Genomic DNA, 27,953 nt, shown 5'->3' with positions numbered 1-27,953 from the left:
CTGAGACCACCTCCACCAACAGAGCCCCACTCCAGAGTTCCCGAGTTCTCTCCTAAACCACCGTATCCACACCGCACTGAAGGCTGCCTGGCCCTCCAGCCCATCCCCATGGCCACAGGGTGGCTATGACAGGTCCACCTGCACCGCCACCATGCTCACACATGACTGCCTCCACCTTCAAGTGAACCTGGCCTCCAAAGCATGTCAAGGAAGGCCCGAGAAGACCTACGCTGTACCCCACTTCTTTCCCCAGCATTATTTCCAGCTCCAGGCACAAAGAGTTCCTTGTGGCTGCCTACATACCCCATCCCATCTCACACTCCTGTGTACCCTCTTCTATGAAGTCTATCTAGCCTCTGGGCTTGGGCCTCTCCTCCAGAAGTTGCCTCTGACCTCTCCAGGCATTTCCTTCCGGCTCCCATTTTTCTGTCACTACAATCACTGCACTGTATGAGAACTATCTCCTTCTGTAAATTCTGTGATACTAGCACTCCACATTCCTTGAAGAGGATGGCGCCATCAATGTGTCCCCAGTGTCACGCATTCAGCAGGTGCGCCATATCTGCAGGATGTACTGGACTCAAAAGCATCTCTAGGTTTGTGAATACCAAGGTCTTTCTAATTTTGCAACAGATATAATGGAAACACATGCAAATCATAATGAACTGCAAATAGCACCAACATTTAAAACATTATACTGCTGCTCTGGAATTGAAGTGTCTCCAAATAATTAAAAACTACATGTTGAGGGGGTGATACAGAGTTTATTGAATTAGATTTTTCTATTTACAACTGAGATCACATCTACATACTATTTTGCTAGTCTACATGGGTACATTATTTCTAACGAGTTTAGACTTATGATGAATGGGCTCAATCATACAAAAATACACGCACACACTCACACTAATTGTTTTAAAACAGTAGTGCATACATTATACTCCTCCTATAAAGCCAGCTTTGATTAAAAACCGCTAGTTTCAAAGATCAGTCTGATTTTGAAGATGAACCAAGATACACGAGGTATGATTCTAAAATCTATCTTAGCCATTTTGTACAGTTGCTATCTTACTGGACTATAGTAGATATTTTTAAAAAGGACACTGATGAGGGGCACTATCTGGTATTAACTTTAACCAGACAGCTGACTGCCTCCTCCTCCCCCCCAAAACCTTTGGCCAAGAGTTCTCCACTGTGAAGACTGAAAGGACCTGGTGATACTACAGCAGCAGTCCCATTATGCTTGGAGGTGACAGAAGCAGGGCCACGTCAACCTTTAATTCTACCACACTATGCAACTCACAAACGGTTCTGAGATTAGAACATTTACCGCTGTACTCAAAACACTTACGGACACGGAGAGTCAGCTACAACAGAGGGGAAAAAAAGTCATAGGTGGGTAGGTAAGAAGGTAGACAAATGAAGAGTCAAGCTGCTCTGTCCAACACCTGTGTATGTGTGCTTTAACTAAATGAACTCAGGAGGCCAGTAGCAGTGGACCTGCTCAATTCACCTTCCAAATCAGAACAAGACTAAAAAGCTCAGGCTTGAGTTTTCTACTATGCATAGCTTCCACCGGTGATGAGGAGCTCATAAGCAGGATCTCTACTCCTTCTGCACAACACAATGCAGGCGCACAGCATGCCCAGCAGCTGTAGGAAGAAAACAATGGGGAAAAAAGGCTGAAAATCCTCTTACAGCAAGTGTGTATTTCTTTGTTGGCAATAGAACTGTTTCACAGTTCAAAGATCTCAAATCATCAAAAAAATCATGACCAGTAAGCAATTTCTAATGAACACATTATCCTTTTAGGAACTAAGAACCCAGTTTTGGCATCCCTGCTGTATATCTAAGAATAATTTGTGAAGCGAGCAGAATATCCAGGCTCTCCTAGTGCCATCCCCATCTTGATCCAGACCAGGGCTGTATAAAAGTGTACTTGCTGTAGTGATGGAAACAGTCCGTAACTGAGCTGTCACATATGGTAGCCACTAGCCACATGAGGGTTCCTGATCACCTGAAACGGAGCTAGTGCAACTAAGGAGCTGCATTCTTTATGCTATTAATTTAAACTCAGATGTCTGTGGCTAGTGGTTACCACACTAGACAGCAAAGGTCTAGAGTGGAATGATCAATACTACGTATGAGAAAATCTAATGTTGGTCTTTCATACATCTGGATTTTGGGGAGATAGGCTTTATGACAATCTATAGAATGAAAAGCCCAATATATGAGTAGCTCAAAAGCCCTATGCAGGGGGAACCAATCCTGATGCCAGAAAGTGTGGTTTGAAGGTTTCTGTTTTGCAATTATTATTTTTGAAATCCAGGACAGCTCTGTGATATTATGTACATATTACTTTTTAAAGGTCACTTTCTTCATCATTTTAATAGGCCTAATCCTTCTGTGGTAGCAAACTGGAGTAGTAACAAAGTCATGCCATGTTACTTTGGATAAGTGAGAGGATTAAGCTGGATTAAAGAGAAACGAGTCTAGAATTTCTGACTATTAAAGAGCTAAATAAATTAATGTGTTGTTCTAACTTTTCACTGAAAGTGAAAGGTCCCAGTTATTTGATTTTAAAAGGCAGGGCCCTTCGTACATACAGGGGTCAATCTAATTTCAACAGAATGTACCCAATCTATAACTAGACGCTCAAAGTCTGAAGTGGAAGATTACTAATGAGACACACGTACAGAGACAAAGGAAGTCCTCAGTCTGAATTCTCCATGATGAAGTCACACACTCCAACTTCTCCCCTTACTTAGCCTCTATGCTACCCATTTGGGATATATCCTTCCTGCTTGAATTCATCAATTTCATTATAACAGCATTTGCTGAGTGTTTACTAATGCAAAGTATTTTAAAGACATTTTAAAAGTAGATATTGTTGAAGTTCACTATATATCTTAAGCCATTCTAGACATGTTTAGTATCTAATTCCTAAAAAACACATTTCCATTCACTGTACATCAAAACATTTTTAGCATAGCTATAAGATCAAACAAAATTACGTTCCCAGGCAATGTTAAATTGAGCAATAAAAATGCTAAGCTCTGAAATTATTGATTTGGTTGGGAAAAAAGATCTCTTCCCATTCTCATCTCCTCACATTCCTTTCAGCTGGTTAACTTCTACTGGAGTCAGCACTCTCAAAATGGGGTCTGAAATAAGTATCCTTTTCTTCTTGACTTAAATTAAATCAACTTGTACTGATTTGAAAACAATTCAATAAGCTTGATAAAATCCTACTCATGCCTGGAAATGAGTCTGTTTAATAACATTAAATACTCCAATAAAAATTTAAAAAAAAAATTAAGTGCTACACAATAACTTCTTATAGTGCAAACCTCATCACTAAGTATTACAGGTTCATTTCCAAAGCTTTGCTACATTAAAATCTCATTGATTATTGAAGTTCTCCAACAACAGATTTAAAAATATCACAAATGTTTTAGCTCCAGTGTGATTTCTTAGAATGAAACTTATCCCTACAATATTCAAGTCATGAGAAGTAATCTGCATCTAGTCCAAATATAACACTCAGCCAACAGCAAAAATGACTACTAAATACATAAGCAAATGATTAAAAAAACTGACTGCCAAGGATTAAAATGCTCTATGATACACAATTAGATACACAATAGATGGCATCATGGGGAAGTAGGTATTTTACAAAAGGTAATTAGAACTGGACATTGGAAACACTCTTTTCTGAGAAAAATTTAGAAACACCTATCAAAAAGTCATCCCTATTCTCTGACCCCTCAACTTAAAGGCTACAAATTTTTTGTTATAGATTTTGCACATACATACAGAGGGTATTCACTACTTGCAATTTGGTAATAGCAACACTTCTATAAGTACCCATTAATGCAAATAAATTATGAAGTAGGTAAAAAAATAGAATACTTATAGGTAGCCATGGTAGCATATTAATTTGTCTTCAAGAAGGTACAAAAGGTTGCATATATTATTCCACTTATATAGTATTTTAAGAATGATGAAGTTCTGGGAATGGAGGACGGATTAGTGGTTGCCAGGGTATGGGGGAGGAGGCGTGGGAGGGAGGTGGGTGCAATTATAATGGAGTACCAGGTGGGACTCTATAGTGTTGTAACTGTTCAGTATCCTGACTGTGGTGGTGGTGGATACAAGAACCAAACAGGTCATAAAATTGTACAGAACTGAATACACATATAGAAATGAGAAATCTAAATAAAACCAGTGAATTGTCTCAATGCCAATGTCCTGGTTGTGATATATAACAGTTTTGCAAAATGTTAACCACTGAGGGAAACTGCAAGACGCATAAAGATTCGGTCTGCAGTATTTCTTAAAACTGGAGGCTTCATACAATTATCTTAAGAAACAAAGCAGAAAATTGCATCCTATCAGCTTCTATTTGAATAAAAAATATTTATGTGCTTGTTTAACCACAAACTACTTTTGGAAGGATATATAGGAAACTGGGAACAATGGTTGCCTCTACAAGGAGGGACTCAAGAACTGGAGTTAAGACTTGAGCAGGAGTTTCACCTATTATTAAATATTTATCATTTGAAGAAAAATTTATCAAGTGGGCTTTTCAATTAAAGAATTTTCAAAAAGTTAACAATTAAGATTAATTTTCCCCAAATTGAAAAAAAACAAACAAACAAACAAACAACCCACAACTTACCTACTCAGGAATTAGCTTTGGTTTTAAGTTTTTAAGGAAGAATTACTTGAAATATTTTTTTCAAAAGATGGTCAGAATTAAGCCACTCAATTTTAACTATCTAAAGGGCCCAATCCAAAGTGCTATTTACATATGTATTTTAACTCATTTTAATGAATTAAAATAGAAGTTAGAAGAAGCAGGAAGGAAATGGCAGTCTCAGCCTCCTTCACACTTGGCATACAGACCAGAAAAAAGCAGCATGGCCTTGGGAAGCAGTTCTCTATAAATTTTGCTCTTGATCATTCCATCTTAAGGACGTGATAGCATTGTGAGACTCCAAGGACTGACAATTTCCATTTTTTCCCATACTGCCTTTGTAGAGAGCTTTACCTGCACCTGATACTTAGAAGAGCTTGCCAAATCAAAAATCTAGATTTTATTATTATGACCAGACTGTTGAAATATAAACTTTATAGCTGATCATTTGTACATTTAAGAGGCTGGTTACTATAAAAGAAGTGAAATATCTTGCTGATTAATGAACTAATAGTATAAGGAGTGTGCAAAATCTTTAAAATCTCATTCTCTTATATTAAAAAATCCTGTTGTAACAATTAACCAGCACTTTTCAGGTTTTTTTCCCTTGGTCATTTTGGTCCTACCCAAACCTAGACCACTTAACAAGACTAGAACAAGGGTGGGCCAATGTTTCATAAAGGGCAACTGTAGTAAATATTTTAGGCTCTGTGAACAAAGAGACAAAATTAGTCTCTGTGGCAACTACTCAACTCTGTCACCATAACACAAAAGCAGTCATGGACAATACATAAAATGAGTGGGGCTCACACCAAAAGAGGTGGTGGGCAGACTGGCCCACGACACTCAAACAACAGGCTCTTATTGGTAAATTAAGCTTATGAGAGAATTTTATCTTAAATTCACCTTTATGTCTTAGAACATTGATGAAATGTAGCTTAACGGTACCACAAATCAAAATCAAAGGAGACAGCACTTGCATAGTTTTGTTACTCACAATGCTACCAAAAATCATCTTTCTTTACCATTAAATAAAACGATTTTCCGCAATAGCTCTTAGACCTTCCCCACTTTAGAACCTGAAGAAAAACACTAACAATTTTTCAGTGCTATTACATTTTGTATTCCATCCAGCTTAAAGTGTCAATTTGCTGTCAGATTTCATAACAGAATTTAGGAATTTAATCTTTTGAGAATCTTAATTCTTCAATTTGTAATCAAAGGCAGAGCACACATGGAAACAAGGTTCAGGATTTAGTGATGGTCCTAAGTCATGCTATCCTTGCTCTTCCTCAATTTCAAGGTCTTCAAAACTAAGGGAACAGGGACTGGAGAATCTCCAAGCATCCTTCTAGTTCTTTCTCTATCACGGTAAGTATAAAAGCTCATTGCTCTTTGACCTGTTTCTGCCTTCACCTACGTTTTCCATATCCTGGGCACCAATCTACATCAGATTCTGAATACCAAAAGTTTAAACATTTATAGGTACTCACACATATTAGAAAATCCTTTTATTGCAAATGGATGTTTTTTCCCTTAAAACTAAAAAATTAAAAAAATTTTTAAAACCACTATGTTTCAAGTCTGCAAAAGTTCTCAATCTCTGACTTAGTTTTGTGGAACTTGAAACATCAAAGCTTTATTAGATATTATTTAAGCCACAGTGATTTACCTATAAAATGGTGTAAGAAGGCATATTTAAGAGACTGGTTAGAATGTTTATTAGTCCCCACTGAAAAATATTTAATGAAGAAATATTAATAAGCTGGTTAAGAAGCTCAAGTAGATGAGGGACATATTTGAGTTTTGATTTTTATTAGCCTTCTATATACATTTTGCATACTTCATGATCATAAGCATCATAAACTTAAGCTTTTCTGCTACATGCTAATATATGCAGCTTTATTACCACACATAAAGTTATTAAAAATGCACAGATCAGGATTTCATTTGGGTTAAGACACTACCTTCATGTTTCGTTATTTTTAGCTAAATGACAGTGTTTACACAGAGAAAATATGAAATACATCCCTGTTTATCTACAGATTACTGCTGCACTGAGCCACAGAGTAAATGCTTAGAAGGGCAAAGACCATAGCAAATAGAGCTAGGCTTTTTAATCAATCATTTCAGAGGTGTTTGAATACCAGCAAAGTAAACAATCACCTTTTTGCCATTTTAAAAGGCACTACCTACTAAATACACTAGTTTCTGTTCAAATATACAGACAGCAGACAAGCCAAGCAACTTACATATAAATTAGCAATTACATTGGTTTATCTAGCAATTAAATGATGTAAAAACTTTAACACATTATTGCCTGGGGGATTTTTGCAGAAATAAATTAATGCCTGTGGTGTTGATATGTCTCTGGTCAATAATGTGCTAGAATAGATTCTCTGGACCTGAAGCACGTTTCAAGAATATACTAAAAGAACACTAAAAACACTCTGAGAACTAGATCTGATGCAAACGATTTTCAATCATTTTCAAACAGTTGTAACATTCCTCTAACAGAATTCCTAAGATAAAATATATATACCTGAGAAACTAGGAATATAGGTAGTTTATCTGGGCAGAAAAATAGTCATCTTCCTTATTTGTTTTTTAGGTGAGTATGAGATTGAAGATTGAAGGCAGGAGAAGGGGATGACAGAGGATGAGATGGTTGCATGGCATCACTGACTCGATGGACATGAGTTTGAGCAAGCTCTGAAAGTTGGTGATGCAAGGGAAGCCTGGTGTGCTGTAGTCCATGGGGTCACAAAGTCAGACATAACTGAGTGATTGAACTGAACTGAACTGATGAGGTATAAAGGATATGTGTGGGTTTGTTTGTTTTTGATAAAGTGAGAGGTGATTAAAACAATTACCAGGTACTTCGTACAAGCTATTAATAAGGGGGAAAAAAAAGACTGTTTTCACTGGTAGGAGCTGGGACAAGTACCCTCAGCTGCCAAAAAGACATAGGACATTTCCAGATATGCCAAGTGGTATGACAGACTTCTTGATGCCAATCTGTCTAAAAAAACTAAATCTACATATACTAGGGCAGTTGAACCTCAGTTTTTACTTAACAGTCTTTTCTGTAAAGTGATAAAGTTGCTCCTATTAGTATAAGAGACCAGTGTAGTGCCAGTTCTTGATGTATGTATATTAACATATAAATCCCCTGGAGACAGGAAAGCAAGAAATGGAAAGAGAAACAAAAAAAAAAAAAAATTAAAGCTTTCCATCTCCAAGCTAAAATAAAGCAGTTTGATTTTTTTAAGAATTGTGTGAAGTTCTACTAAAGCACCTCCCAAGAATACATTATGACAACAGTCTGTATTTTGAACAGGTCACTCACTAATCAAGTCAAGAGAATAAAATAAGAAGTCCCCCGTCCATGGTTTCCCCATCCAGATCTCTGGTTTCTGGGACCATTCTGGGTCTATGTCTGGAGACAGGAAATAGAAGATGTTGGACACTGGTGTCTGTACCTCAGTCACTTCCGAGTTATCCATATACACAAAGCTTAACCGCATTTGGTGGTTAAAAACCATTTGGTGTTGACACTGGAGAATCAGGACACTGTGATAACTCCTTGGCTAGCTGTGCTTACCTGAATAGCTGCAAATGCCAACGCTGCCCAGATAACATGCATCATGATTTCTTGTAGCTTCTTCACAACTAGAGCCTCACACCCCTGAAACACCCAAAGTCATCTTCATTAGTCTTTTTAAAAAGGGAAAAGCTGCAAGGTCACACATTACTACTTACTGGCAGAAACAGAAATGACAAACTGCAAGAGGGAAAAAGATAATGCACTTGAAAATAACTTATATTAAATTAAATGACATTAAAGGCAAATAAAATAAGGTAGAAAAGTTCTAGGTAGAGATAATTCACCAAGAAAACAGGTTACCAGGCTAGATTCAAATGCTGGTCAAGAAACTGAACTTACCTCAGCATAGAGATCAGTGGGGTGGGCCAGGCTGCCATTACAGCTGCTGGCTGTCTCTTTGCAACAACTAAGAGGGACGCTCTGGTTTTTGGTTTCTTTGAACCAGTCGGTATTTTCCCAGTCTGAATAGTTGTGAATTCCACAACAGTGCAGCTAACAGAGAAGAGAATAGAGACATCGGTCCTCATAGAACACAAGGCCCTGTGTTGAACTTCAGAGTTCTGTGCACTGCAGAGCTTTAAGCTACTTTAGACCAATGATGTCCAATAGTACTTTCTGCATTGACAGAAATGTTGTAGGTCTGTAAGCTCAGTATGGTAGCAACTAGCCACACGGAACTACTGAGCACTCACAATGTGGCTAGTGTTGACTGAGGAAGTGAATTTTTAACTTTAATCTAAATTGCTACATATAATTAGTGGTTCTAGACCCTCTGTCTGAAAAATCATATTGCCAACAAGGGGTAGTTTATAGCTAAGAAAAAAATCTTTAATTTTGCCTGTTAAACATCTGATTCTGAATTAAATATTATATCCAAAGACAAAGTATTTAAAATCTTTTGTCTGAAACGTCTAGGATTTATTCTAAGTTATAATTAGCAGAAGACATGTGGGAATAAGAAATAAGATGAGATAGATGAAATAAGATTGGCAAAAACTCGATACATTTTGAGGTGAGTTTATGGATACAAAGATCTACTAGATGATTCTACCTTGAGGTATGATTCAAATTGTCTACAATAATTTTCTTTTTTTATGGTTTTGTCTGTTATCTTTGCCGGTCTTATCTTCTAAAGGTATGTGAAAGACTTCTTACCTCCTATAAAGTTCATTTGGGCTCTCGACTTTCCTGTGACATAAACCTCTCGCTCATTATCATCCCTTTAGCTAATTATTCTTGAGGAAGAAGGGCAGATGCTTCTTATGGCTATGCTAGGTAATGGTGGAAAAAGCTTTTCAAGGGTGAAGGTAAAAATACTGGACTCATTATGCAGCTAACCATGGCTATTAAGGTACACTGCTAATTTACACAGTAACAGAGATAAGTTCAATGTTGACTCAATAGTGACTGGTTCTCCAGCTTCAAGAGAACTCACCTGTCTCTGAACATAATCAATGGCCCGGCTAGCAGCATCAGGGTTGGTTCCATTGTAGGTCTTATATACCTTCTGAATGCTGCGATCAACTTCATTTTCCACCTGAATCAAAACAAAGAATCTAGTCCCTCAAAAATATTGGTGAAAGTAACATTAGTCAAGACTCCAGCTAAATGCCTAAATGGCACGAATGTAAAGTTTCAAGATAGCACTATGAATTTCTTGTAAGAAAAAAAGTTCTCTCCCTGCCTGCCTTCAGGTAGACTCAGGTAAAATGTCAGACATATTACATTAGATTAAAAGCAATTAAAGAGACAACTGTGTGCAAGATGGCAGGCTACCTATTTATGAAAGAGGAAGAAAGCAGTCGAGCCTTGAGATAAGTGTCCTAAATTATAAATATATCACCTCCTTTTTCAAATGGGGTTCTTAGAAGACCTACTCATTTTCCTTTCCTAAAGGAGGTAAAAATTAAACAACTTAAAAAGCACCCACAGGATACTTTTGGGACAAATACCAATATTACATTTTACTTATGTTTATTTAGACTTGGACAAATATACAAAAGTAATCAACAGATTTAAAAAAAACAATCAGGAAATCAACTCTTCAAAATATATCACTGCCAACAGAGTAGCAACTAAAGTGCCATTTAATTAAGTTGGCTTGTACCAGATTCTTCTTACCCTACTTCTAAGATGATAGGACCTATTTGGTAATTTTATCAGTCATGTGGTTAAGATCATAAAATTGATAACCAGACTGTAGGCAGGGGTATGATCCACTGCATTCTTTTTTATAGCATAGCTGTCTGGTACCTTATACAGCAATGGTTAAATAGTAAATCAGCCTATCATGTCTTTGACTCCAAACCATAAGTTACAATGAGAATAACCCCAGGTGCGCTCAGAGAATAACCCTAGGATGCCTTTGTATCGGTTCTATGTTGTTGTTTAGTCGCTAAGTTGGGTCCAACTCTTTTGCTAATGCATGGACTGCAGCCCCCCCAAGCTCCTCTGTCCATCTGATTTTCCAAGCAAGAATACTGGAGGGGGTTGCCATTTCCTTCTCCAGGGGATCTTCCCCATGCAGAGATCGAACCTATGCCTCCTGCACTGGCAGGCAGGTTCTTTACCCCTAAGCCACCAGGGAAGCCCATAACAGCTCTATAGTTTAATTTAAAGCAGCCTATTAGCTTTAAATGCTGCTGTAGGTAGAAGGCAAAAGTGGGCAAAATAGAAAGAAAAGGGACAAGAAAAGAAGAAATGACCAGAAAAGAGGAAAGAAGGACAAGAAGGGAGTGGCTATAGTTGTTTTGGTGTTTGAGTTGGTAGGGCCCCTCATTCCTCAGGAACAAGTTGTAGGGTTGCAACCCCCAGTATGATGCATTTGAACTGTGGTGTTGGGAGAAGACTCTTGAGAGTCCCTTGGACAGCAAGGAGATCAAACCAGTCAATCATAAAGGCAATCAACCCTGAATATTCATTGGAAGGACTGATGCTAAAGCTGAAGCTCCAATACTTTGGCCACCTGACTTGAAGAGCTGACTCATCGGAAAAGACTCTGATGCTGGGAAACACTAGAGGCAAGAGGAGAAGGGGACAACAGAGGATGAGATGGTTAGACGGCATCACCAATTCAATGGACATGAGTTTGGGCAAGCTGGGAGATAATGAAGGACAGGGAACTGCTGCAGTCCATGGGCTCACAGAGTTGAACACAACCGAGCAACTGAAAACCAACTCCCAGTAACCTTTTTCTATGTCTAAGACCAAGGCATTTTTTTCCTGAAGAGGCAATGGAAAATGAAATCCTTAATTTAGTTCTTCTAAAATAGAAATCTGGGAATCTATGGACTAAGGAAATTTGAACAAATTTCTCAGCTGACCAATTATTTATTTGTAGATCATTCTACAGTCAAGGAGATGCTTGTTCCTTGGAAGGAAAGCTATGACAAACCTATGACAAAGACTGAGATGGCACTAGTGATAAAGAACCCACCTGCCAATGCAGGAGACATAAGAGATGTGGGCTTGATCCCGGGGTCGGGAAGACCCCTTGAAGGAGGGCACAGCAACCCACTCCAGTATTCTTGCCTGGAGACTCCCATGGATAGAGGAGCCTGGTGGGCTACAGTCCATGGGGTCACAAAGAGTCAGACACGACTGAATGACTACCACTTTCACTTTCTCATGACAAACCTAGACAGTATACTGAAAAGCATTACTTTGCTAACAAAGGTCTGTACAGTCAAAAGCTATGGTTTTTTCAGTAGTCATGTATGGATATGAAAGTTGGACCATAAAGAAGGCTGAGTGCCAAAGAATTGATGCTTTCGAATTGTGGTGCTGGAAAAGACTCTTGAAAGTCCCTTGAATTCCAAGGAGATCAACCCATTCAATCTTAAAGAAAATCAACCCTGAATATTAGTTGGAAGGACTGATGCTGAAGCTCTAATACTTTGGACACCTGATGTGAAGAGTCAGCTCAATGGAAAAGAGCCTGATACTGGCAAAGACTGAAGTTAAAAGGAGAAGGGGGCAGCAGAGGATGAGATGGTTAGATAGCACCACTGACTCAATGGACATGAATTTGAGCAAACTCTGGGAGATAGTGAAGGATGAGGGAGCTGGGCATGCTGCAATCCATGATTGCAAAGAGCTGGAATGACTAGCAACTGAACAACAACTAGAGTCATTTAAAGAAAACTGTCTACAAACTAGGGGTTTCCCTCATAGCTCAGTTGGAAAGAATCTGCCTGCAATGCAGGAGACCGGGGTTCAATTCCTGGCTAGGGAAGATCCCTTGGAGAAGGAAATGGCAACCCCTCCCGTATTCTTGCCTGGAGAATTCCATGCGCAGAGGAGCCTGGCAGGCTACAGTCCATGGGGTCGCAAGTTAGACACGATTTAGCAACTAAACAAGCACCACCTAAAACTAGGACAGCAGCAGACTAACACTTTGTTATATTAAATGAGACAAGAAATCCTAACACATAATTTCTAACTACCTTTATATTTTTCAAGTGGTGGCTAAACTGAAGGCAAAAGAAAACGTTTACTCTGAAAATGAGTTTGTTCTATTTCACTCAAAACACTTAAACCACCTTTCAAAACATATAAATTACAGTAGACAACATACCTTTGCTCTGTAAACATATCCCAAAACCACAACAACAACTTCTGTGACAAAAACCAAGAGTAGGATGATGACAAACTGTAAGGAAAATGTAAGGAAACATCGTCAAAAATTAAATACAAATGAAAAAATAGCTCTAAATACTCTCTTGATAAAAAGCAATTATCTGAGCTAACTGCTACAAGTTTAAGACAAGTGCTAATTCTATTCCAATTATAAAGAGAGCCAAAGAGAATACGGAGTTTCATGCTCAAGTCAAGCAAGTAACACAAATGAATATTCCCACGTATTATGACGACACATACGGTCAGGGAAGAACTAACTTACCGTGGCAAGTCCACAGCGGCTTTCCCGGATTGTGGCACAGCAACCAATTAGCCCAATAATGAAAAGAAGGGCCCCAACAGCTATGATCACCACAGCAGGGATGAGAGTGTACACATCTTCAAAGAAGTGGTCATAATCGTCATAAGTGATGAAGACATAGGCTCCGACATAGCATAAAATGCCAGCGGCTCCCTGTAGAAAATAAGGTCAGAGTGCTGGTAAAATTCTCCAACCCCTGGTAAACATTCTCACTATTTCTTGGCACGCTGGAACTCAATGAGATTTTCCACGACTTTTAAATCTATTTGTAGACTTTTTTCAGTGAAGCTGAAAATTATTCATTAGTAAGAACATTTCTTTACTAAAGTTGAAAAGTCTTCCAAATTCCATCTACTGTTTGGTAATTGCTGGCTCATCGAGGACTGAGAAACCATTAATCCCACACATAATACGGATGACAAGAATGAAAACACACACACACCCCAAAGGCCTTCTGTAGTCAATTACAGATCAGCACAGAGGTGAGGGCTGCCCCCCTCAAATGGGGAAATCAGGACAAGTGGCAGAGTCAGGACCTGAACCCAGGTAATCTGACTCTAGAATCTGCATTTATACTCTCATCTCTTGCTTTGGGGAAAGAAAATACAATAGTAACTAATAACCATGATACATGATACCCACTTCTAAAAAATTTGCTGTCCTAGTTGAGACTGAAATGGTAAAGCTAGAGGGCTGAATGACTAAAGAACTTTGCAAATCCTTTGTGTGTGTTAGTCACTCAGTGATTCCTGACTCTGCAACCCCATGGACTGTAGCCCACCAGGCTCCTCTGTCCCTGGGATTCTCCAGGCAATACTGGAGTGGGTTGCCATTCCCTTCTCCAGGGGATCTTCCTGACCCAGCGACTGAACCCGGGGTCTCCTGCATTGCAGGCGGATTCTTCACTATTTGAGCCACCAGGGAAGTGAAGTGAAAGTGAAGTCGCTCAGTTGTGTCCGACTCTTAGCGACCCCATGGACTGCAGCCTACCAGGCTCCTCCACCCATGCGATTTTCCAGGCAAGAGTACTGGAGTGGGGTGCCATTGTCTTCTCCAAGCCACCAGGGAAGCCCATTGCAAACCCTTTAAGTCTATGCTTTAGAATTGTGTTTCTTGAACTACGTGAATAGGAATCATCTGAAGATCTTATTAAACTGCAGACTGATCAGCAGGTCTGGGGGTGGAACCTGAGATTCTGAATTTCCAACAAACTCCCAGCTAACGCTGCTGATTTTTGAGCTACACTTTGAGGTACAAAGTTTTAGAGCACCTACTGGGAAGTGAATGCAGGAAGTCATAAAACAGCTGCTGCTGCAGACACTGTGCCCCACCTACAGAGTTTTATTAATACATACATTCTCCTCTCATCATTGTCAATTTTGCTATTGTGTCAATTTTGCCAGCACAATGCTGACAGCCCAGTGTTGCCTGCTTTTATGTGAATGAGCAAATACAGTGTGAGGCTAAGTGTTAAAACATCAGTTTAATGAATTATCATTTAGAGCACTTTGAGGCTTTCATATAAAAAGAATTACTTCACCATTCTTTAAAATTTAACACATACAGCATTAATTTTCAAACTACAAAAGAGCCTCCACAATGATATCATTAATTCTCAACCTGGAAGCAGTTTAAGTCTGTGGGACTCTGTAAGCTTGGGCATCATCAGTATATTTTCATACACTAGGCCAGTAGAATCACTCAGATCTGGAAGGAAAAGACTCCATTTATAGAAAGTTGAGAAAGTAACTTGACTTTAAAAATAAATAAATAAATAAATAACATGGATTTTTTTAACAGACGTCAGCTAGAATAATAGAGCCAATTTAAAAAACTATATTTTTTTCAAACTCTCCTCTGGCCTTCAGGAGGCCCCACTGCTGGCTTTCTTCCTATTTCTTGCACTGCTTGCTCTCTCATTCTCTTTAGGGACTCTCCTTTACCAGACAAATGTTAGTGATCTCCAGGGTTCTACCTTCGGCCCTATTTAGTTCTCATTTTGTAGGCTCTCCTTGGGCTAGCCTAGCTGTGGCTTCACCAGTCACTGTGGCTCTCCACCCAAGCCATCAACTCAGAACTACATATCCCCATCTGGAAGTCCCACAGTCGCCCTGACCTCAACCTGCCTCAAACCCTCGCTGCCTTCCTGCTCACTCCATTAAATCTGCCCTCATTATTTCGTATTTCAGAGCAAACGGCACCAGTTACCTTTCCTAGTCAAATGCCTGAGAGTCACTCTATACTCTTTCTGTGACCTACCTCTATATCCCATCAATCTCCAAACTCCTTCAGGTTTCCTTTTTTATTTTTTAATAATTTTATTTCTGGCTGTGCTGGGTCTTCATTGGTGTACAGGTTTTCCTCTGTCGCTGAATGAAGGCTACTCTGTTGTGGAGCACGGGCTCCCAGGCTCAGCAGTCGTGGTACATGGGGTTAGTTACTCTGCAGCATGTGGGATCGTCCTGTATCCGGGACTGAATGTGTACCTCCCACGTTAGCAGTCTGACTCTTTACCACTGAGCCACCAGGGAAGCCCCAGATTTACTTTCAAAACACCACCTGAATACTGTTAACTTCTCTTCAACCCTCTGCAGTGCTTAATTCAGGCCTTACCACTGTTCACCCTAAACTTTACTTGCTCACCCTCCCTCTGTCCCTTAATAATATGTTCTTTATATGATCAGTTATTTCTGTTAAAAATATAAACCAGAACAAGGCATTAACATGTTTAAAATCAGGATGAGGCAAGTGCCAGGGGAAAGGGGAGGGCGGCTGCATCAGGAGCAGGCTGGCAGCGCAGCAGACAAGACACACACCGGGGGCCATGTGCCTGGCCCCCGGCCCTCGGGGAAAAAAAAAAAAAAAAAAAGGATGAGGCAAGTTAGGCCCTGATAAACTCAGCTGTTCCTTCCGGCTTTTTGGGCTCGGACTCCACAGCCTCTCAAGCACCCTGAACTACTGAAAGCTATTATTCCAAATGTACTACACATTCCCCCTCACTTCTTTACCTCTGCTGCCCTCTTCATCTGCTCAGGAATGCCTTGTCACCCATTAAGATGCAATTTAAATATCACCTCTTCTTTAGGAAGCCATTCTTGACCATTTCAGATGGGATTAGGTGCCCTTGGTCACAGACCATCCCCTACATAGCTTTAACGGCATTTATCACAAGTGTTGAAATTGTAACTATATAAATCTCTGCATTCCTTTAGGGCACAAACTTTGCCCGTCAGTCTTTCAGCCCTGAACCACCATCCAGCACCTTGGCACGTGGTAGGTATTTGTCAAAATTCATTGAGAACACTTCATCTCATCCCTTCCCTTGAAACTGCCCTTCAAACTCAATCATAAGTCTTTGGTTTGAATTTGCTTTGTTTCCTCTTCAGTTCAATCTTACAGATTTTAGTTCACTATTCGAACAAGATTTAGCAACTTAATCCAGCTTACTTAATTCTTAATGGCCATCACATTTGGAATACATTAGTTTATAAATGCTTTACTCACAGCAACTGAACCTGTTCAAAGACCCTCAGTTCACTGACATACTTACTTTGGGGACATATTATTATGGGATGATGGAAGACATAAGAGAGAGAAAAGAGGAGAAACAGTTTAATAATTTGGGTGCATTAACCACAGAAGTATATGGAATACTTAACACTCATACCCAAAACTACTTTTTCTTGACTACATATGTGTGATATGCAAACATACACATATGTACACACAAACATTTTGTTACAGTAAATACTTTTAGTCCCCAAACTGAATTAGAAGAAATCCTATATATGAAGCAATCAAATTTTATCCAGTTTGTCTTCACTAGTCATCTCTCTATTCTTTGGATTCTTAGCTTTTCTTACCCTAATAGGCAACCTTCATTTACAAGGCTTGAATTAAAATAAATTACATCTTTGAGGTGCTAGTAAACGTAATTAAAGGCTACATAAATTTGATTGAAAATAAAACTGGAAGATATAGTACTCAACAATTTGAAATACAGGACATTGAAGAACTATTTCCATTTTAGATATGAAATGAGTCTGAGGTCCCTACAAGGCTCACCCTTGGTGCTGCCTGGGACTGGGCTAAGCGAAACACTTCCAGTGCGGCCAGCCTCCACCCAGACAGATGATGAGTGCAATGCAAGGAGGAGACGCCATCTGTAAAGCTGCCTGTTCCTTTTCTAATAGATTTGAGAGAAGTTTCTTTCCCCAGGCTGCAAACTGGTCAACATCTAAGTCACACAGTGCAGTTGAGAACATAATGCTTCTGTTTTGACAACATACAGGGGGAAGCAGCATAGTCACTGCACATACCAAGAAAAACTGCAGTGACTGCTGATATGAAACTATATAAATCAAGTAACTCATAGAGGGTGTCCTCTAAATTTTCTACTCTTAATGACATGTATGTCTGTGTGTGTAGTCGCTTCAGTCATGTCTGACTCTTTGCAACCCTGTGGACCGTAGCCCGCCAGGCTCCTCTGTCCATGGGATTCTCCAGGCAAGAATACTGGAGTGGGTTGCCAAGCCCTCCTCCAGGGGATCTTCCCAACCCAGGGATCGAACCCGTATCTCTTATGTCTCCTGCACTGGTAGGCAGGTTCGAAGCCCAATGACATGTATATATAGTGCTTAACAAAAGTTGTATAATAAACAACTTATGAAAGACATCAGTTACTTTGAAAATACAGAGAAGGTGTCTTAACAAGAGCTGAAGACCTAAAAACAGCAATAAACAACTGCTTTAATGACATCCAACCATCCAAATGACAAACATAGGTGGGGCATATATAGTAAATGTAAGGAAGGTTATAAGTAATTCCTAACTAGGGACTTGCAGTCATGAAGATTTTTAACATAGGACCTGTGGCTATTAGAAAGGCTAAAAGGTGAGCAGGGCTAAACCCTTCTTCTGAAGGGTCATGCTGGGATTGAGATCTATCAAAGGCTCTGGGCTCTGCCAACAAAGCAGCTGCAGAGGGGATGAAATGTGGACCTTGGAAGCAGCTGAACTGCTTTAGTCACCACTGAGAAAATCCGAGCCTATAAGGAGGATTTGTGGAGAACAGTATACTAAAAATATTCATCCTTTTTACAAAGAAGTGAAGGGAAATTTAAGGGAAAGGCTGAAAGCTGAAACAATAGGGAAAAAAAGAGAATTTTCTGAAAACTGTTCTTCCTTACCCTTTTTAAAAATCTGCACCAGGCCTTTAGTTGCGGCAGGCAAACTCTTTAGTTCTGTCATGTGGGATCTAGTTCCCTGAGCAGGATCGAACCTGGTTCCCCCGGCTGCACCGGGAGCATGGAGTTTTAGTCACTGGACCACCAGGGAAGTCCCTCTTCCTTACCCCTTAATAAACTCATGTTCTAAACTGTCACAAAATTTTAAAACCTTAGGAGAGCCAGTGCTTTTGCACAACACCAAGCTATTCCTCCAAAAATAAAGCTACCTGTTAGAAAATTTTAGAAGTGTGAGTTCCAGAAGTATGACACTTCACTTTATCCTTTCACCCTTTCACTCCCTACATACAAATGTAAAGCCCTTTTAAAGTAAGAAATTTCATTGTTATGTAAGATTGATTTTTCTATAGTTTAGAAACCAGTGTTTTGGTTTTAGAAACTAGTTGTTTTGTTTCTGTACTTTTCAAATCTTCTGAGAGAGAGGATGAAATAGTAAAATCCACAAAACTCCTAAATTCTTTACTTTTCTAAGAAAGAAGAAACAGGAAATGGAAGGGAGCACATCAAGCACAGTGAGCCTGCCACCGGAACGTGGCAACACTAAAATCAAACAGACTATCCCACAACAGGAGATGAAAGAGCTCCGCTGTCAAAGTGTATCAGTATGGAAATTTAGAAATGTGAAGGTAGAAGCATCCCACAGAGCATCTGGGTGAAGATAAAGCAAAGAAGAACGCAAGCGATTTTCCTGCAGGACAGGGTAAAGATGAGGGGGCCATCTGAAGTCACTCAGCTAAAAGCAGAGTCTGACAAATTCTTCTCACCTGCGAGAACTACTTCTCTGTGTGATTTTTGCCTCCAACAATCAATAGGTAAAGCAGAAGCGATTGGAATGTTGGGAGAAAAAATAGAAAGACTTGGCAAAAATCACTGTGTACTCCACAGACTTTGTAAGAATGCAGATTTCAAAAAGCAGAGGGGGAAAAAACAGCAGCAGAAATTTCATCTTAGGTATATCTATTTTTAAACACTTAACTCAGAGCTTTCTGTATGGTCACAATAGTCTCTCATGTACCTATCTCCCTTCTCTCCTACAAGGAATCCATTGGTAATTCTATACAGCACATTTAACGTGTATATATGGAATACAAAAAAAAATGGTACTGGTGAACCTATTTGCAGGTCAGGAATAGAGATGCAGACGTAGAGATCGGACTTGCGGACACACTAGGGGAAGAGGGTGGGGTGACTTGAGAGAGGAGCGCTGACATACACACTATCATGTGTAAACAGATCGCTGGTGGGAAGCTGCTGCGTAACACAGGGAGCTCAGCCCAGTGCTCCGGGACAACCTAGAGGGGTGGGATTGGGGGTTGGGAGCGAGGCTTCAGAGGGAGGGGATATACCTATACTTAGAGTTGAATCACGCTGCTGTACAGCAGAAACCAACACAGTATTGAAAAGCAATTATCTTCCAAGTTAAAAAAGTTATCTATTGGGCTGTGCCAAATCTTAGTTGCAGCACGTGGAATCTCTGATCTTCGTTTCAGCATGCTGGATCTTTAGTGGTGGCATAAGAAATCTTTAGCTGTGGCATGTGGACTCTAGTTCCCTGACCAGGGATGGAATGGGGGCCCCAGCATTGGGAGTGCAGAATCTTAACCACTGGACCACCAGGTAGGCCCCTATACAGTGTATTTCTGAAAGCTTCCCCAAACTCCACCCTCAAGCCATAAGTTTCTTAAAATCACCTTAAATCTTTCATCATTCTACTACTTATATAACATTCTCTAGTCAAACATATTTGTTTCGGTTCTGACTTACTCTGATAAAATACTTCATATCATTGAACAGAATTACTCTTCTACCAAGTCCAATGCTGCACATTTTTCTTATCACTCAAGAAAAAGAAAAAAAAAAAGACTATAGCAAAGATTTCAAATCCTCTTAACAGAAATTAAAGCTATTTTAACCAAGAATTTAGGAAGCTATTAAATATATCATTTTCTCCATAACAAATTGGTCAATAATAAAGACAAGCAGTATTCAAAGATACGTAAGGATACAGAGAGAAGAGCCCTCAGGAGTAGAAGAATCTTTCTGGAATGCAATCTGGCAACACATCATTAGCCTCAGCATTTATGCTTTTGCACCTATTAACTGTACTTCTAGGAGTCTATTCTTAAGAAAGGAGGTCAGATGGAAACAAAAGATTTGTACAAGGTGCATTCATCAAAATGTTACAATAGCAAAAACAAAAGATCATGTTGAAGTTCGACAGAAAACAGCCAAAGTCTATAAAGCAATTATCCTTCAATAAAAAAATAAATAAAAATTAAAAAGAATACACACACACACACACACAAAGAAAAAACCCAAGCATCCAGAGATATATTTGCATTATAGCCCTTAAATATGTTGAAGCATAATTTAGTAACACACTTGTGGTATGTTAGGGGAAAAACACACTTATGCATGGATATTTATAAACACCAAAATGTTAATACTGGTTGTCTCTTGGTGGTGAAATTATGGTAATATTAAAATATTTTTCAGTGTCTTCTTTAAAAAGGAAATATACATTTGCAGAATCATGAAAGTCAATATTTAAAATTGTATCTGAAATTGAGACTTCGTTGTTCTCTAACAAATGAATTCTTAAATCTGTCCTTAACCAAAACATAAAATAGGAATCTCTTCAGTCCCAAATGTTTTAGGCACCTCTGCCAATCTTCCCTGTTTATGACTTCTTGGGTCTGCCTGGCTTTGACTTGTCTTTACATGTTTTCTGACTACTTAACACAATTCTGATCATTTCAGTACACATCTTTTTTCTGCCATAAATATCACCTATCACGGAGACAAGTAAAACGAAACCCTACTTCAAGGTGTATAATTTTGACAATAAGCCACTTCTTCCTTCATTATCAATATCACTATCATTACTGCCATTATTCTTAAAGAAAGAATATTTTAATTGTTTAAACCAATATTACTCTGGAGATATTCCAAAGATCATGTTCCTCAATTCTGTCCTATTTTCACTTTTTCTGTATTTGACTTTTTATAATCATTGTTTATCTAGCTTAACAAAATTTTTCTATTTAATCCAATTTTTATCTCCCAGTTGAAAAATCCAAAACATTCAGGCTGCAGTGAAACTGGAGATCTGCAACTGCCATAGTCAAACTATTTTAACAGCATGGAAATTAGATATTTTCAGATTCCAAGGCTCCGGGGGTCATCTGAAAGAGTACTATCAGAGTATTTAAACATGCATTTTTCTTTGAGACTCTCTATCCCCATACCCTACTCTAACTGTAAAGAGTCAGTTATTACTACTAGAGCCTGAGGTGTTTCAACTTCATAACAGGAGTTTGCCTTTGCTTGGGTTATGTATTTAATCAACAGCAACAACCATGTAAAATACAGTATGTCAGCATTTACTATAGATTTCCTTTTAGTAAGTAAAAAACAAATACATTAATGCAAATAATTTTTCTCAGCTACTGGCTCTACCAAACTATTAAAGAGGGGGAGGGAGGAAAGAGATGACATTTTTAAAGGAAGACTTGAGACTGTCCATGTGGAAGGGGGAAGGAGAGGAGCAGCTATAAATTAAATTCAATAGAACATTAAATGATTTTGCCTGTCTGTCTGACCCCTCTTCCTATAAGCTATTAGAAAGCAGGAATTATACCTTTTGCATTTCTCAAACAGGTAAAGCACAGATATTCAGCAAGTATTTACTGAGTGAATGAGTCTTAGGGTATACTTGTTTGATGCAAGTATAAATTTTATTGAATAAATTTTTTGCAAAATTCCTAATGTTGGATCTTATGGAATAAATTCATTAAAATATTTCAAAGCATGATAAATACCCTAAAAAGGTAATAAACAACCTATTTCTTAAATTGCCAATTAAAGAGAGTCCTCCTACATTCCCTTTGCTTTGAGTTCTTTCAGTTAATAACTCCCAGCCACAAGGTACTTGGTCCAGTGGACAGATGACTGAAAATGCAGTAAGACTGGAAGTAATTCATTTTCTTAACTGTCAAAGACAAGAAACAGGTCTCCTGTTATATATGATAACTTGCTTTTCTTCTAGTAAACTGAGAAACAACTATGAAAAAAGAAATCTGTTAGCTGAAGGTGTGCTCCAATGACATATTCTTTGTCAGAGCAGTCGCTCATGAAGATGGGAATACAAGAGGTAGAGAAACAAATTCCAGGATGGGAGATGAAGGATACAGTTTAAAGTATCATATTCTCAACTCGAATGTGCAAGATGTGCTAGAAAACACAAAACATGTATATGGAGATGTGTGACAAGCAGTTTTTCTTCATTTATAATGAAATATTTCATTATAAATTTTTATCTTTTAAACAAAAGCATGAAGGTATAGCTAAAACTTCTTTTGGTAATTTGAACACATCAAATTTGCCTTAGGGCCTGTAGGCTGTTCCTTGTCTTAAATGTCCACCATTTCCTCCAAATCAGCCCAACATCTGTTCCTTCACATATTCCAGATTAAATTTCACCTCCTTGGAGAAGACTTCTTTGCCAACCTAAAGCAGCCACCTAATCACTCTATCACATCATTCTGTCTTAATTCTCTGCATAACATATCACTATCTGTTATTTTTCTTGCTTATTTTTAACTGTCTGTCCTGTAAAGCTCTGTAAGAACAGAGATCTTCACTTTTCCACCACTTTATCAGTAATATAAGCAAAAAGTGGGTGCTTAAACATTGTGTAGTACCTGCTTAACAAAGCACACTTCCTTAATTTTATGGATTCACAGAGGGAAATGAAAGTTGAAACTTTTTTAAGATAAGACAAATTTTAAAGCTTAAATAAGGCTTTTAAATAGGATTTGTATTTCATATGAATGAATGATTAGTGAAGCTGCCACATTCTAAAGTTGTTTCCAAAAGCCTTTAAAAGGTGTTTAACCTTGTGGTATTTCCTACTCCATAGCCGTTTTAGCATTACTACGGCCTTTCATACTGATGAAAAACAACACCCTAAGCAGATGTGCCAGACTAGAAATTCTGCAAGCATGGACAAAGCTTTCTCTTACAGTCTCTATAATGCCTAAGATATGTATGAGCAAAATAAACATTAGCCAATTGGCTCTTCTTCTAGGGTAGAAAAAGTAAAGGTAATTTGTATAACATGGGACTTAATAAATACTCAATTAACTGAACAGAATAAAACCTGAATTATCAAGTACTGATTTAAACTTGTTTTAGATGAGGCCTCCCAGGTCAGATCAAATGACCCACTGAATTAAGACTCTTGTCTGACCTTGGAGCAAAAGTGCAGTTTAGAGAAGAGGTTAATGACTATTTATTCTAATAGCCTTCAAAATTTAGTAACTAAACACTTTTGTCTTCCAAAAATCATCATGGGTCTAGCACTAATACACTTACATTTAAAGCTATGCCACTCTGTAAAAAACAGAGAGATCCAAGTTGTACATCCTTTCACTGTCCAAAATTACCTATCACGCTACAAACCCTAATATTCTGGAATTTGGTGATAAGCTGTCAATTTCCATTAACACAAGCTTAAGAACTTTAGAAACCACTGCTTCCCCTTTGTGCCCTTCCACAGTAATTTTCTTAGACTGTACTGTCCACAATAATCTATACCAAGTCAACATTAACAACTTTGTCTGTTATATCATCTAATGCCAATTCTAAGCATTTCAAGTACATATCTATTTTCACATCACAACTCACTGAACAAACTGCCAACTGAACCAGGATATCAAGATATTAAGAGTCAGATTTTAAATATGTTGCCAAAGCAATTAAACGTCAACACTTATAAACAATCAGCTGATAGTAAAGAGCCAATGCAACAGTTAAAAAAATCTTTGCTAACGTTGACCAGTGGTGGTGGTGGTGTCGCTAAATTGTGTCCGACTCTTGCAACCCCATGGATTGTAGTCTGCCAGGCTTCTCTGACCATGGGATTCTTCAGGCAAGAATACTGGAGTGGGTTGCCATTTCCTTCTCCAGGGGATCTTCCCGACCCGGGAACTGAACCTGGGTCTCCTGCATTGCAGGCAGATTCTTTACCAACTGAGCTATGAGGGAAACATTGCCCAGGGGAACCCAGATAAATGGTAGAGATGCTCTATGTAGGGGATGCTTCTTCTTACACTGATACAGTGAGGTATTAAAAGGTGGGACGGACCACTTATAAAAGAATACACTTATTAGAACTAAAGAATGCAATAGAAAAAACCAGGACGAACAGGTTAACATGTTTTATGTACTTCCTCATAATGACCTAATTTTTTAAACTGACAAGTTAAATAGTCCAGTTTAAATGCTGGTGGAAGTTCTAAACAAGGTTAAAATCATGTTTTGGAGCAAGTGAGTCTAACACTGCCTAAAGAGCTCCTTCCCCTTTGCAAGTCTTTTGAAATCACACTTTGTTCTAACATCACAGGCTCTAGAGTACAGGACACCCTGGGTTTGAAGGCTGGCTCTGCCCTACCTTGGGTGTGCCACTTTAAGTAAACTTTAATATCCTCATCTGTAAGAGAAGCATAATATTCCCTGCCAAATGAGGCTCTTAGGAGGCTTTATTCCATTAAAGTGCTTAGCACAGTGCCTGGGTATAAAAAGCACTCAAATTTAGTTATGATTACCAACATCATCAGATTCCAACAGTTGGTCCTATACTACTAATCCTGTGGGAGACTCATCTAATATTGCTTCCTTCTTAGTTATGTTACTTGAACCCTGCTCTATGCCACATTTTTTCCCCCTACATGTCTGCTTAACTTCCTCATCACAGCTCACCTCACAAACATTTTACTATTCTGCTAACCTAGATAAAAGGTGTTTAACCTCAGCCTTGGCAAGAACCCACCATGAAAAGCACAACCGAAGTTCAACATAACCTTCTTTACTAAGTGCCAATAATAGTACATATACTTATATAATTTCTAAAGATGAATGAATCTTTGAATAAACTGCAATTATAAATGAAAATTTAATTATTTAAAGAAAATCGTTCCTGTATTTCCAGTATTTTGTTTAACAATTCCAGTCCCTGAGCTTGAAAGGCCTAGAAGTCACCTGATAGTACACAGATTCTTCTTCAAAATCAAACTGTATGCCCATAAAAATAATAAGGGATTGTAAAGGATACAAAGCTAAGTCTACACTTAAGAATCTTATCTGATAGTGTTTCTCATCTGGAGATACTAGGAGATTTTTTTACCTTTTAAAAAGGCTTCTAAGTCAAACTAAAGTATAAGAAACACTGCTCTAAATGGAAAAGAAGAAATCATGGAATCCTGATATCACGTGGGTGATCCTGAACAGTACTCTCAGTCCGGATTCTTTTCATCACACCATACCCTGAAAGACTCTATGGCAAAAGATGTGTGTGGTAAGTGCCCTGTGATGTGTAATTATTCTTTTATGCTACAGCAGTCAGGATATGAAAAGTTTCATTCTTTGCAGGGGGAGGAGGGAACCGGGTTGTATGAAGGAAAGGATTCTTTCCAATTTGGGTATGTTTGTGGCAAAGAGGTGAATGGAGGCATACAAAAGGATGGGAAGTGGAAATGTTCAAGAAGTGTCCTGAAGACTGGGGACAGAGAAGTGTGTCCAGGTATTTAAGAACACGGTCAATCGTGAGGAAGGGAAAGATGATTTGAAGACTTTGGTTGCAATACCAGGAGAGCACTAAACTTTATTCTACTGCTGAAGCTTTGGGGGAGGGGTGTGTGTTTATTTTTTAAATGAAGTAAAATGATGTGAAGGAAGAAAAGCTTTATAAGATTTATCCGGGTGCAAGGTCCAGATCAACTAGAGGGTGGAGAGGTTGATAGGAATAACACAGGTTATTGCAAAAGTCCCTGAAGAGATAAGGACCTGAAGTAAGATGAAGTGCTTTACAAAGGGCCCTTTCTTTGGGGGCGTGCCCAAAAAAATTCATAAGCCACCTTTTATTGAAAGTGAACTCATCGCTTTCTAGATCTTGTGACACTCGAGTCATATTTAACCAAGGTTTATAATCTCAGGCTACCCACCCCCATGGCCAAACAAATAAGATTGATTTTCCTGGTCACAGGATTATTTAGCTTCTCAAGTTGAAAGCTTTCCGTTTTCTGCGCTGGTAACCAGTCGACCAGTTCTCCACACACAAAGAGCTCTAAGGCAAAATTCCTCACGCCTGAGTCGGAAGCGTCCCCGCACTTCTGCACCGTTTGCTCGCTCGCCTCGGGGCTGCCAGTGGAGCCGCGGGGGCTCCGGGCCCTGACAAAGAAAGCGGAGCCCGACCCTTTGGGGACTATCCTATTTCGAGCCTGCTGTCCTGAAAGAATCTGCAATGTGAGCTTTCCGTCCAGCAGGCTGCTCCGGGGGGAGGTCGAGGGAGGGGGGGGCCCCTCAGCGCCGGGGTCCTGGCACAGAGCCCGCCGGCCGGGGCGTTGGGCCCGGGAGGGAGGCCGCCAGAAGCCCCCGAGGGTTTCTCCTCACCGCCCTCTATTCCCCGAGTCTTCGTCCCGGCCGCGGAGGTACCACAGCGAAGCGGCCTCCGGGGCCAGGCCCTCCTGGGTCTCCGCCGCAGACTCCCGTCTCTCCCCCACCTCCTCAGCGCCAGCCGCGACCCAGCCTGTGTCCCCGCTGGGTCCCCACCGGCGCTTCAGCCGAGGCCTCTTCGGGCCGCACCGCCGGCCCCTCGCCCTTTCCCGCCCGCTGGCCACGCTCACCCAGAAGATGAGGTTGAGAAACACCAGCACGGTCTTGGAGGAGGTGATGCCACACTGGCCCATGGTGCCGGCGGTCGGCTGCGGCCCTGCTCGGCGAGCGGGACGCGCTCACCGAGCGAGGTGGCAATGGCGACGGCGCCTCCCTACAGGGAACTGCACGGCCTGCGAGGCGTTCACCGCAGCCCCCGGCGCCGTCGCGCACCCCAGCCCCAGCAAGCACCTCGCTCCTACGCGCAGCCGCCGCAGTCTCCGTAGGGCCCCCGCTCCGCTCCCTAGCAACCGAGTCCCGCCCCGGGACAGGCAGCTTCAGCCAATCACTCCTGTGGTGGCTACAGCGAGGCCACACCTCTTAAAGGAGACGAAAGCTCAGCGCCCTTTCTTGGCCTCTGGCCGCCCTTGGGATGCAGATGGTTCACTAGGGAAGTTCCAGAGGATCAAACCCAATCCCTTCCTATTGAGCTACGTTTGCCATGCCAGGCTTATAGGTGATTCAGAGCCCGAAGAAAGCCATCTTTCTACCTAGTTCGTTCTCCTAAGGAAGTCAGAGACAAGTAATTATCTCCCACTCCACACTGAGATTTTCCTGACAAAGTAACACCTAAGCATTGTCTGGGAGCAATGCAATGAACATCAACAAGTAATTATGGAGAACTTATTGTGTCAAGTCCTAGGCTAGCTCTCAGAAGAGTCATCGGAAAGGAGAAAAGGCTGGTGATGGGGTTGGCAAGGCGGAGACATTTTCGTGTATGTGTGTGGTTGGGGACAAGATAACACATCG

The 27,953-nt window shown here is 39.9% G+C and overlaps 1 protein-coding gene across 1 annotated transcript; it reads right to left on the bottom strand.

Moving 5' to 3' along the window:
• Positions 1-744: 744 nt before the first annotated feature.
• TSPAN3 (tetraspanin 3) lies at positions 745-27,470 on the bottom strand. Its single transcript, XM_040257310.1, has 7 exons — positions 27,176-27,470; positions 13,207-13,398; positions 12,883-12,957; positions 9,742-9,843; positions 8,646-8,798; positions 8,304-8,387; positions 745-1,652 (listed from the first exon to the last, which is right to left on the bottom strand). The coding sequence occupies exons 1-7, from the start codon at positions 27,236-27,238 to the stop codon at positions 1,560-1,562; spliced, it is 762 nt and encodes a 253-aa protein (XP_040113244.1). The 5' UTR covers positions 27,239-27,470; the 3' UTR covers positions 745-1,559.
• Positions 27,471-27,953: the final 483 nt, after the last annotated feature.

This window comes from Oryx dammah, unplaced genomic scaffold (assembly GCF_014754425.2).
Source record: "Oryx dammah isolate SB20612 unplaced genomic scaffold, SCBI_Odam_1.1 HiC_scaffold_16, whole genome shotgun sequence".
In the NCBI taxonomy this organism is placed as follows: Eukaryota; Metazoa; Chordata; class Mammalia; order Artiodactyla; family Bovidae; genus Oryx; species Oryx dammah.
This window is presented reverse-complemented; position numbering and strand designations above follow the sequence as displayed.

Coding starts and splice junctions, on each gene's coding strand:
- TSPAN3 (XM_040257310.1), bottom strand. CDS start 27,238: ATGGGCCAGTGTGGCATCACCTCCTCCAAGACCGTGCTGGTGTTTCTC. Junction 13,399..27,175: donor TTCTCAACCTCATCTTCTGG/GTGAGCGTGGCC, acceptor TATTTTCTACAG/GGAGCCGCTGGCATTTTATG. Junction 8,799..9,741: donor TTGATTATGTTCAGAGACAG/GTGAGTTCTCTT, acceptor CTTCTCTGTTAG/CTGCACTGTTGTGGAATTCA.